The 12,837-nt window shown below is 38.5% G+C and overlaps 1 protein-coding gene across 2 annotated transcripts; it reads right to left on the reverse strand.

Annotated features, from left to right (window-relative positions):
- Positions 1 to 1,147: 1,147 nt before the first annotated feature.
- On the reverse strand, positions 1,148 to 9,893 carry arr3a (arrestin 3a, retinal (X-arrestin)). 2 transcript variants are annotated; one of them, XM_081701954.1, is made up of 16 exons: positions 9,802 to 9,893; positions 8,552 to 8,574; positions 6,874 to 6,904; positions 6,482 to 6,542; positions 6,341 to 6,385; positions 4,736 to 4,929; positions 4,304 to 4,363; positions 4,147 to 4,223; positions 3,835 to 3,970; positions 3,666 to 3,750; positions 3,418 to 3,490; positions 3,109 to 3,246; positions 2,721 to 2,804; positions 2,437 to 2,460; positions 1,909 to 1,958; positions 1,148 to 1,758 (listed from the first exon to the last, which is right to left on the reverse strand). In XM_081701954.1, the coding sequence occupies exons 2-16, from the start codon at positions 8,557 to 8,559 to the stop codon at positions 1,754 to 1,756; spliced, it is 1,071 nt and encodes a 356-aa protein (XP_081558080.1). In that variant the 5' UTR covers positions 8,560 to 8,574; positions 9,802 to 9,893; the 3' UTR covers positions 1,148 to 1,753. The 2 variants fall into 2 exon arrangements, with proteins under 2 accessions (XP_081558080.1, XP_026863573.1); XM_027007772.3 differs by lacking the exon at positions 9,802 to 9,893 and having other exon boundaries at positions 8,552 to 9,771.
- Positions 9,894 to 12,837: the final 2,944 nt, after the last annotated feature.

Below are 12,837 nucleotides of genomic sequence, written 5' to 3' on the forward strand. Positions count from 1 at the left end.
ATTAAGGTCAGTGTTGAGTTTTTTCCATATTAGCTAATTCACTTTTTTTCCAAAAGGTATGGGACATTCCCAGAAGAAATGAATTAAGGTCTCATAGCTTGACTTACAGAAGCTACAGAGGTAGTTCATATTAATGAAAAAAAAATCAAAGTCTTTACTGGATAGCATCTGTGTAACAATCTGAATGAGACTTCTTTTACTTTGTTAGTTAGAAGGATTTTTGGAGTAACTGTGTAGCTTTCCACTGAACATTGTAAAATGTGTTATTCCAAATAGCAATAGCAGGGGGAGGCATATGTACTGTGCTATATAAAGCATTCTGATCATGTCATTAAAAGGAGACATGATGTCACTTTGTATGTCACTAAAAGCTTTTTTATAGCTACTTTAGAATTGATCCCATAGCAGACAGTTTGTTTTCTGAAGTGGCTGTATTTTTGTTTTATTCATACATTTGATATGAACTAACTACAATTTCTATAATGTTGAGGTGGTTACTACATTGTGTGTAGTCTCTGGTTGAGCAATACCACTTTGACTCAGGCCCAGGTTACACACCACACAAACATTTGTGCAAAAGAGTCAGCCGGGTTAAGAGCTGTGTTTACCTCATGTCATATAGTGTAATTGGGTTGACTCAGTTGGAACTAATAACCGGATGTTGCTTGGCTAGCATTGTTGGCTAATAGTCAACAAAGCAGGTCAATCAAAGGTTACAGACTATGTACTTACACAGACCTTTTTATAGTTGGTTTGCAAAATTGCAATTCTAAAAAGCGTGCTATTATAGCCACTGTCATTTAAAATCTAATTTGTATAAACATAAGATACATGAAGTCACAAGTTTTCAAAAAGGGGATAAATTTTTTTTTCTTAGGTGTAAACATTTCTCATATGGAATATGTTTAAACCCAGCACCAAAGCTTAGAAATGTATATCAAATGCAAAAATGTCATGAGCATTCCTTATTTTCACTGATACATGATAAAATATATAGATCATTGTTAAAGGTTATTTGTGACTAGAGAGTAGATAATGTAAGTATAGTATAGTATTTTATGTAATCTTTGAACAAGCACTAATATTATGTAGCTATTGTTTCTTGACACTCAAACTGTAATGACTGATATAAATATCCATCAACAAAAGTGGTTTAGAGTTTTATTTGTTTATTTGTGAAGTTTAAGTCAGGCAGTCCATGAGTGGTAAACAGTAAAATCAGGTGTCTATGACATCAGGGGGTAGGGGGCACTACGCAAGCCGAAATAAGAAAGCTAAGCACAAACATATTACATATTCCTAATTTTAGCAGAAATGAAAACACACGTTCTGTTAGGGTGGGATAAAAGAATAACTAGCCAGACATACGTGAGAAAACTGCCCTTTTCAGGCAGACAGATTGTTTTGGGTGACGTAAAATGATGACGTTTAGGAACCACTCTTACTTGAGTAGACAAACTAAACATATTATTGGTCTGTTATTAGTCTATTATAGGTCTGCTATACTTAATCTGGTTAATTGTGAGCCTAAATCCTGTAGAACTCTGGTTGTAAACTGGAAACTTGACTGTTGGGAAATCTACAGTACATTACATGGCTTGTGAGGTATTTCTGTAATCGGTTTGTCTGCTGGTCTTCAGAGATCCACGCTTGCGTTCTTTTATATGTCTTTTTATGGCTTTGCCAGTATGCGTTGTCTGCTGAGGGAGATGACACAAAAGATCTGCTCCATCTTGTGGCTGTCCATAGGGCTTCACTCTGTTGTGGGTGGAGGAGAGAGAAGATGTGGGCAGCAGTGAATGACAGTCACACTGTATTAAGACACATGTGGCAGAGCTAGTTATGTACAACTACAGCAACAACAACAACAATAATAATAATATGGAGTTGTCTGTTCATCTGCTGTACCTATTGGTCTGGGGTGCATCAGTGTCAGAGGCAACTCTACAGTCATATCACTGCAGGGAGAGTGAGACACAGACACACAGAGAGTGAGACACAGGGAGGGTGAGACAAAGAGATACAGAAAGCGTGAGACACAGTGAGAGTGAGACACAGAGACAAAGGGAGAGTGAGACACAGGGAGGGTGAGACAAAGAGATACAGAAAGCGTGAGACACAGTGAGAGTGAGACACAGAGACACAGGGAGAGTGAGACACAGGGAGGGTGAGATAAAGAGATACAGAAAGCGTGAGACACAGTGAGAGTGAGACACAGAGACACAGGGAGAGTGAGACACAGAGACAGGGAGAGAGAGAGACAAAGGTAGACAGAGAGAGTGGGAGACAAATTAAAAATGTCTGATGTAGTTTGAATTATTTCTGATTAAAGGAAGAATACATTTTATATTTATCCTTATATGCATCAGATTGCATTTTAAAGTCTGTTTGTGAGAAGAGCGTATTTTAAAGAGGGTAAATTTTCTGTAACTTTACCTGGGTACCAGACCTCCCAATAAGCTGAAAGATAAAAACATACATTTTTTTACAATATTTAAAATTTTATTATGTTTTAACCATGCTTTGATTGTCTATAAAAGTCAAAGAGATACACACATTTATATAGCAAAATATAGATGCACACGTAATAAGATGGATATGACTGAAATTGCTTTAAAATTTAGAATAGTTTAGAATAGTTTAAATAATAGTTTAATATGTTTATAATGTGACTTTAATGACATATTAGTTATAATGATGGAAATTCAAAAGATTCTCACCCTCCTCCAGACATCAGCAGGTTCACCTTGATTTTATAAGACACCAGAATTCCAAGCACCTCCTTGTCCATTCCTGGCTGCAAGCTGGAGTGGGAAGCCGAAGAATGCACAAGTAAAATAGCACACAATGAAAGAACATACAAACAAAGAACACACACAGATCATACAAATGAAAGAAAACACTAATAAAGGTTGTGTGTGTGTGTGAGTGTGTGAGTGTGTGTGTGTGTGTGAGTGTGTGCGTGTGTGTGTGTGTGAGTGTGTGTGTGTGTGTGTGTGTGAGTGTGTGTGTGTGTGTGTGTGTGTGTGTGAGTGTGTGTGTGTGTGTGTGTGTGTGTGTGTGTGTGTGTGAGTGTGTGTGTGTGTGTGTGTGTGTGTGTGTGCGTACATGGTGCTGGAGGCCAGGTTGGTGTCCCCCTCCTTCAGCTTCCCGTCCAGTGCTAACCCTCTCTTCTCTTTGTTGTTGGCCAGCAGTGGAGTGATGGCAAGTGTTTTTTCAAATGTTGCATTACCTTCTACTGTCTCCCTGCAAAGAACCGCTATCGTGAATATGAAGAGCCTGCGCCAGATTACTGTAGGCACTCTGCTCATAACCAGGGAGCTGCTTCAGGAATGATGGCAAACAGAAAACATTCTGGTGTGGTTGCAAGTCAAGATGAGCCAGTACTCAAGACATGGAGACTGAGGACACACTCACGAGAATTCTTCAGACAGCACAGTCTTGGTGTATTTGTCTGCAGAGTACAGAATGACATCTGTGGTCTGGTCAACTGTTAGAGAAACATGAAACAAACAACAAAAAAATGGCATTCGGTACCAAAGCTTTTTGGAAGCTTGTTTTAATGATGTCAACTTTAAAATGTACAATACAATGACTTGTGTTCTTATCATGATATCCGTAGTTTTGTAGATTTTCAGTGGTTCATAGCACTGTCTTTGACTCACTAGAAATTCTGATTTTTTTCACCACTTTGCTGGTCTCATTCTTCACCTTAACTTTAACAGGAATGGGTTCTCCATGGTAATAGATCTGTTGTAAGCAAAACAAAGGAATTCAGGTTCTGAGCCTGATATTCTAAATATGTGTGGTTAAAAATGACTTGGCATTCCTTACATCCTTATCAAGAAAGGCCTCCAGAAGAACGGGCTTGTCAGACATCATGAAGGTTTTACATATTTCTGCCTTCTGTCCAGATCCTGTGTTGTCAGGGGCAAACTGAACCTTCCGGATAATCAGGCGGCAGGTGTCTCTGTGAGTGTACAGGACAGAGGAAGTACAGGTACTCACCTGGTATCTGGATATAACGGCAAGATCTATTATTGTTAATCAACTGAAACCTCAAACTGACTTTGTAAATTCAGACATCAGGAAGTTCTTACTTTGCATTTTATTCAAAGCAATATGCATAAAAGATGAGATACTCACTTCTTGTCAATTTTCTCATCTGGGTCTTCAGCAGCTCTTGCTAAGTAGGCCTTGACTTCAAAGTCTACACCGCATGGCTGCCAGGGTAACAGGTGAGAGGTTAGAGGTGAGAGCTCAGGGCTGCTGCAGTCTGAAAGCTGTTTGTGCGTAACCTCACCTTCCCCTTGTCCTCTAGACCAGGCTGGAGGGTGACAGAGCAGGGCATGTTGGTTGGGATCTGGAAGGGAAACAAAGACAAGTAGTGATGGTGGAACATCTCGGCCAGCACCCAAGATGAGCTCACGGGACAACCTCACAGGACAACCTCACAGGACAACCTCACAGGACTCCTCAGCTTAAGTACAAATCAGAAATGCACCAGGCAACAGCTGGTGGCTAAACATCTTTAACAATAAATATCCCAAACCTTGAGCCATTAGAGCAACAGAATGCATGCTCATTGGCTAGAACATGCTGTGATGCCTCAGGTCAATACCAGCATGATAAGATCAAGTGACATGAGTGCTGTTTTTAAGTGTGGATCCTAAGCACAAAGAGTATCCCACATTCCCACAGCTTGCTCTGTAAGCACTGAAGAGCAGAGGCATACGTTGAAGGTGAAGACATAGCTCTGGTCCCCTGACTTCTTCAGCAGAGTTTCATGCATCTCAGTGAGGGCTGGCTTGTAGCCACAATCAGGATGCAGCTGGATGTGATGTGTCCAGATGTCCTTTCTGAATGTAAGGCCGATCACATCTAGGTCTTCACTGCCATAGCGGAATGCACAGCAGAGCTGGATCCAAACTATATTAAAAGAAAATCCCTGTACTCATTCCATTCTTTTATCATCTGGTTTCATTTTAGCATTCTAGAGTCAGAGCATTATTTTCATTTTATGCAGATAAAAATACACAAAGATTACAGTTTAGTACTGACAGCTGCAAATGTACATTGTTCGTTTTACAGTAAAAATGTAATTTCTGTAATATTTTACAGGATTATACTGTAAGTGACTGCACAATTAAAATGGTACATTTATTTACAGTAAGAAGTCCAATGTTTGAAGCAGGAGTGAGAAGGATAGCTACACTTTTTTTTGTTAGTCAATATGTGAAACTTTTCCATATTGTTTTCTGCCTTTATCTTTTAGATAGACACTCACTTTAAGGACTTAAATGTGCTAGCATAAACCTCAACAATACAAAACTCGAATGTGCCTTGACGGTGGCTGAGTGAGTACAATTATGTTCATACAGTGGATGCATTCATGCATCATGCATATATGACAAATTATTTCCTCTTTAGGAGTAAAGCCCATCTTTTATCGAATGTGGAGTTCATTCGTGGTGTTTATGTCATCTGTACATCTGTGATGTGTAGCTGTGTAACTAAGCGATATGCAGAGTTACATAAACTATCTCTATTTGACGTTAGCAAGAATGTTCAACATTCTAAGAACACCAAAAAAAATTATTTCAGTTTTCTACTGCTTGTGTTTTAATATAGTTGATTAACAGATACTTGCATCTGTAGGTTACTTTCACCATCCAAACACTAGTTATATCTCTAGTAACCATAAATCTACTGCTGTAAAGTACTATACAATTATATGTAAACTTTACAACTGTCACAGTTAGTCCCTCCTAGCATCCATGTTCCATGGTTTCCCTGTCATATGTATTATTTTGGTTCCATTCCTTAGTTTTCTTTTTCTCCACCCCTCGTTTGGTTTTCCACGCCCATCATTACTTTCACCTGTTTCTTGTTTCTAGCTTAAGTTCATGTATTTAAACCCTCTCTGAGTGCCTGTGTGTTTGCCTTCATGTTTTTTTGTTTATCATGTGTCCCCGTACTCTACGTATTGGCTCTATGACTCTGGACTCCTCTGACGACTCTGAATTCGGATTTGCCCCTAATAAATCTTGCTGTTCTTTCTTCCGCCCTCTTACCGCTCACTGTTACAACAGTATATTACTAGAAACACATTGATATACAGTAAAATCTACAGCAATGATCTATACATATGTCAATAATATGTTAGGTTACTGTATATATGCTTTATAGTTATTTACCATAGATTTTACTTTAGGTATGGTAATGCATTGTGGTAATATGTTAATATATTATGATAAGTATGGTAATGCAGTATTGGAAGAATAGTAATGCATTGTGCTTAGAAAGTGGTGAGAGAAAATACGATAAAGGAGGTAAATGCCTTTTCTGTCTCCAAGGTCTGTGGGCTCAATCTTCAGCACACCCTCTGTATCAAACACAACAGATACACAGGTCAGTTCAGGCTACAAACTGAATAAAGAAACATATTGTATGGGACAAGAACACTGTTTAGAAACCTCACCAACAGGATCCACATAGTCCACATGGTCCACATAGTCTCTCTTTCCCAGGAAAAGGGAGAGCTGAGGAGGAAGGAGCAGTTTCCACACATCAGACATGCATCTTATGCAAGAGCCCTGGGATTCCATCAGTCATCTTCATAGAAATAATGTAAGCTAAATCCCTAAATGTATTTGACATGATTAATCTTCTGGAAGTTTGACAGTGGAAGCACTGGTGTGCCTGATTCATTTTCTCCAAATTAAGTCTAAATGTCAGATTTTCTTAGATTTCTGCAAGGCAGTGATCATATTATGTTTCATAGCAAGCCCGTTTTCCTGATATACATAGATACAGTGACAAATGAATAAAATATCAGTGTTTCCATCTCTTTAGCAATAAAAAACACCTTACCTGCCCATTTCCACTGGTCTTTTTGAAAACCCTGGATACAAAATAAATAAATAATAGATTTTATCTAGTGAAAATAAATAAGCAAAATAGCTAATCTCTAAGATATGATCTACAGCAGTGCTGGCCAATCCTGAGTGCATGCCAGCTCATTTATAGCACCAGGCACTTAATGCTCTCCTCCAAACACAGTCAGTGATGTTATAAAATTTAAAAAATGAAGTTTAAAAAGAAGCAATTACTAGTGTTAGGAGCAGGTATGTGCTCACCCTCCCCCACCCAGACACATCAATGTATTATGATCCTGAGCATACAGACTGGGGGAAGTGGAGATGACTACCAGTGAAGAGATCATTGGAAAAAAAGTGATGATTGCCATGTCCAGAGCATACAAAACCTTGTGGTTTCTGCCTGCTAGAACGCTGTTCCCACTGCCAAGGCCTAAGAGGCCAGGGTCCCACCTGGCAGTCGTTTTCCTCACAGACCTCTCAACCTCAAATGGTAATACCACCATTCTATTCTAAATGGTGTGCTTGTCCTGCTCCCAGTTCTCCCCACAGCCACTGAGACAGCGCTCTAGCTCTTCCAGCATGAAGGACAGATGAAGGACATCATTTCAGACAGTGGGGTACAGTTTATATTGTGATTGTGGCAGGAGTTCCTTGATGTACATAATGATGAGCCTGAGGTCCAGGAATCCCCCTCAGGCCAACGGACAGGTCGAAAGGGAGAATCGGGAACTAGGAGCTTTGCTTCTCCTGCCAGGAACACCCAGACACCTAAATCCCAATTTGCCCGGTTTAAAATTACTAATTCAAATAGGGAATAAAGATGGAGACTAAAGAGTTAGTTAAAGAGAATAGAAGTTAAAGATAACATGCATTTGTGGCACCCTCCAAAGAAAGTCTGAGTTACACAAAGGTACAATGAGGTCATTTCACCTCCCTTTTTTACATTCCAGTCTTTGAAGTTACCACCATTACATAGAAAATATTCATTTTGTCAATTGAAATTTGATATCATTATATCCCAATGAAATGTCTTCCCTTTTTTGAAAAAAAAATCTTATTTTGCCCACCTACTATTGATAAGATCAATTCCTGTACCACCTGGCACATGATGCAAGAATAAACCAGAATAATCTGCTTTGCTCCTGCTTGGTGGCCTTAGAGCTCTCCGCACTGTGTCCTCAGATGCCCGCAGAGACATTATTAAAGATTTTAAATGGACAAATCTTTAGACCTTCAAACACTCTTTTGCATCACTCTCTACCTGGCACATCCACAGAGACTTTGAAAGGCCACTTCACTGAGGTCATTTTTTGAGAATACAGGATAATATGTAATTCAGTACTTTAACTCTCTTTTGCCTAAAAACATTTTATTATCTCAGGTACCTGCCCTGGGCATAGTATGCTGCCTCAAGCTTCCGCAAGTATTTTATTATTTTTCCATACTCATGTCTCATTCCTATTTCACTGCAAACTGGACGTCAAGCTTTACAACTGTTCATATTTCTCCAGTAACTTCAAATACAAAATTAAAAAGATAAAAATTCAAAGCAGTTTTCTGTGAGCATTGCAAGTTTGCATTTCTACAGTATCTAAAAGCATTGCTACACTATATAAAAGAGTTTCTACAGTAAAAGCATTTTTACAGTATAGAAGAAGAGTGACACTTACTTTGCCATGTTTCAGGTTCGCTTCTGAAGGAGAAAGCAATATATAAATGTCTAATAAGCTAAAATGGGAGGATGACCTTTTACTGTTAAGGGAAAGGTAATGGTGGGTGTGTGTGAGGTGGGGTGGGGGTAAATCTCATTTAATGAGATCACAGCATGATTCCTGTTTTACTTGATGAGAGAATCAGCCTGTATAGTACTGCTAATCCATCGGGGTAACCCTCTGTAATCACAAAGCCCCTGGCTAAACAGCCATGGACAAAGATATGGTGAGCCAAACTGTTTCATGTTTTGTTCTTACACCACCTGATAAACTTACACCTGAGGTACATCTGTGCTTGGAAAGACAAATACGTACTATAATTATACATAGTCATTTGTTTACTTTTATTATGTAACCAAACATGTCAAGCTAATGTTTCTTGTAAGTAGTTATCACCTAAAAGAAGGTCAAACACATACATTATATGGCAATGATTTCTGAAAATTCTAGAATCAGTATTTTAGAGTCTGTGAGTTCTTATCTGACACAGTAAGTTCTTTGTTGGTGAGGTTTGATACTTTCCACTTCCTGTGGCTTTAGACACAACCTACTGCAGAGTGAAATGCAATGAGTTACATATATTAATTCAAGCATTCTGCTTTCAGAAAGGGCTAATTCTGATAAAGCTCAAGGGAAGCTGAAAGAATAGTGGTTCCTTTTGTTCTACTCTTTGCTATGTGTAATATCTTTACAGACAGTGCTGTGTTTGCTTGCCAAAACAAGAATTATCTTGGATTCCTTTGCTTTAGAATTCTTTCTGAACTGGCATCTTAACACTAGATAGTGTATGCAATGTATGCAGTGTGTGCACAGTGTGTGCGCAGTGATCAGTATCTCTGACTTTGGTATAGTCAGGTGTCATGTCATAAACCCCTAATATCCCCAAGGTCTAAATGGTACTAAATTAAAATCTTTTACACTGATGTAAAAGTTAGAGCTTTAAAGTTCTCCCTTAAATGTGTCTTTAGGCATGACTATTGTACTCTTCAGGACATTACAGCCTCTGGACACTACACCATCAGCACAGTACACCATCAGGACACTCCAGCATCAGGACACTCCAGCACCAGGACTTCAGGACATTTCAGCACCAGGACACTACACCATCAGCACAGTACACCATCAAGACACTACAGGTTCAGGATACAACATCATCAGGAAACAACAGCACTTGGGCATTACAGCACCTTCTGTTCTGCTTGTCTTACCTGGTTTTAGAAGTAAAACAAACTTGTTCCTTGTAATCCGTAGGTCACTTCTTCAGAGAGCAGGTGCTCATGAGTAGCTCTTAAATTTATACTGGTATAGTGCTCCTGACAAAGCTTTATCTGCTTCACTTTATCTGCCTCACATCTGCTCACTAATCCACTCAGTCAATTAGTAGTCTACTACTGGTGTCCACAACCTGTTCAAAAATATAAATCGGATATTAGTCCAAGTACTTTGCAACATCAACTGTATCTGAAGATTTGAACACCCCACATTCTGGTTACACTTTTTACAGTCAGTGCTGAAAATGTTGGAGCATCTCGTCAGATCATTTACAGCACATAGTTGCCACACACTTCTGGATAAACACTTTTTAAAGTGTGATTGGTGGTGAGTGTTTTTGTTATATCTACGTATTACAGTTAATTATTAGATGTTTCACACTTTAACCATGTAGATGTGATTTAGCATTAGACCATTAGGCTATGTTAAACCATTCTGGAATAAATTCTTTGAAAACAGGCAATTCTGAAGATTGAGCTGGTCTAGAGACAGGCTAGGTTCAGGATTTCCCACAGATGTGTACACAAAATTCTAATCTTGTACACAAAAATCTAAGTACAATACTCCAAAAAGGGTCAGTATTGATGCCACTGAAGCTCTGGCAAGGCTGTGAGTGAGTAGGTATATCTGCAAAGGCTGAAAGTTAGCAGGTATGTTTGCACTTCTCAGAGCAGATGGTCCAAACGCCTGCAACCCTTTAGGTAGTGGTAGGTGTTTGTTTAAAACATTGTTTTTAGCAATGTTTATGTATTCATATATCTTTGGTCATCCTCAACCTCAGTGTGTGTATGTCAGTGTTGTATATCTATATGTAGTGTATTTCAGAAGCATGGAAAAACGAAAACATGAAAAACCTGCCCAGGTAAACACAAGCCATGCCACGTAAACAAGGAAAATCAACTGCTATAACTTCACGTACGATGTCCTTTTCTAGGATGTGAACTTCTTGGTTCAAAAAAGGATTAAAAAACAAGTGCTCTTAGTTAGCATTCTATGAGATGGCTTTGCCAGAAATCTATCCATTCCTTCTTTGCAAATAAATCTCCACGCAATTATGTAACAGACTCTTCCAGTCACTCCAGGCAACTAGCAAAGTATCCTTACAGACTTATACAATCTCAGCAAAGTATCCTTACAGACTTATACAATCTCAGCAAAGTATCCTTACAGACTTATACAACCTCAGCAAAGTATCCTTACAGACTTATGCAATCTCAGCAAAGTATCCTTACAGACTTATGCAACCACATGGTGCATCATACCAAAATACCATAGACTCTAATGACAGGAACCAGTGGTCAAAACACCAGAGAGATGCATGAGAATGGTCAGCTGGAGGAAGATTGCTGGAATTCTTTCATGAACACTTTGTTCTCTAAAAAGACCTTAGGTCTATTTGTAAGGAGCACATATGGCAGTGCAGTTCCATTTGGGTTGTTTTACTGATGTATGGAGTGTGACTCTAAGAGTATTTGGCTGCTAAGCGTAATCCCCTTATTATTAAGCATTGTCTGAAATAGTCATGCTAGAGCAAAACATTCAGTTCAGAAGACGTGTTGCTCATGGAAGACAGCACAGTACTGTCATGCGAGTAAATCAAGCACTGACCATGCAGTTCCATAAATCTCTTTAGCCTAAAACTGCTGTGAAGGGGTGCCATCTAGATATAGCTGGTTTAATCTGGATATAGTTGATTTAATCTGAATATAAATAGTTTAATCTGGATAATAGTTGTGTGCAAATAAAGATGACCATTAACATCTATGAGATTAAAATTTTCATAATTTCATAAAAATACATAAGATATTTTTGCATGGGATAAAATCTTTGTTAACCAGTGAAACTGGCATGTTCATGCTAAAATGGTTTCCTTAATAAATCTACTGCTCACATTATAAACAAAATTTTGTAGTTGACTGACACTGTACCAGTGATTAACTGCAGGTGTGCAAGATGTTTGTCTCTTCTCAGACCATCACTCCCAGCTACTGTGTCAGGTTGCTAATTAAACATAAAGCTACCACTCTTTTTTAAGAATTAGACTGACATTTTATCATTTTTACTAGCATTTTTACATCCTATAATTTAATTCAGTGATAAAAATGTTTTAATTTTACATGCTATCTTAATAACTTCTAAGACAATGGAACAGATTAAAATCTTCACTGGCACTAAGTGTAGAGGAGGTTAATGGCTCTAATTGAAAGTGGCTGGAGCAACAGAAGGAGACATGAGACTCTTCTGACTCCCTGACACAGTGCCAGATTAACAAATTGGCTGAGCAGACACTGGTCTATGGGTTCCACATCTTTTAGGGGCCCTGCAAAAACTGAAAAACAACTATTTGATCCTTTGCGTGGGGGGCCTCGAGATTTTAACTGAGCAACAACAACAACAATAACAGTCAGGTTAGCTGCTGTTTAGTCAGCTGTAATATGATAGCTGGTGTTCAGTCAGATGTAATATGCTAGCTGCTGTTGAGTCAGCTGTAATTGGCTAGCTGCTGATCAGTCAGTTGTGGATGACTGTTTTGTAGCTATGTACCTTCCTCAGTTTAAGTTTTAAGCTTGTTTTAATTTTACAATAGAAATGATTAACATCTATTAAATGTTTCATTCATGATAAAATGACCAAATGATCCATAAATTATAATGGACAAGTAGATATAAGTATTGATAGATGATACATATTTTTGTAGAATGAACAGGCCCATGTTCAAGAAGAAAAATCCTATTTCACAATATAATGTCTCATTGTTCAGAGGCTGTGCTGGCTGTGTAAACACAGCACATCTTGTACCATACCTCATCTTGTACCATACCTCATGCCTCAGATATTATTAAATGAATTAAATCAGATTTACAGACTCTGAAGAGATAGCATAAGGTAATATGACATTATTTTATGCCCTAAGTTCATGGTAGTGTGAACTGATAATGATTCAATGACAAAACAGTGCAAGGACATATTAT

Source organism: Electrophorus electricus, chromosome 19 (assembly GCF_041902795.1).
Source record: "Electrophorus electricus isolate QZ-2024a chromosome 19, ASM4190279v1, whole genome shotgun sequence".
NCBI classification, from domain to species: Eukaryota; Metazoa; Chordata; class Actinopteri; order Gymnotiformes; family Gymnotidae; genus Electrophorus; species Electrophorus electricus.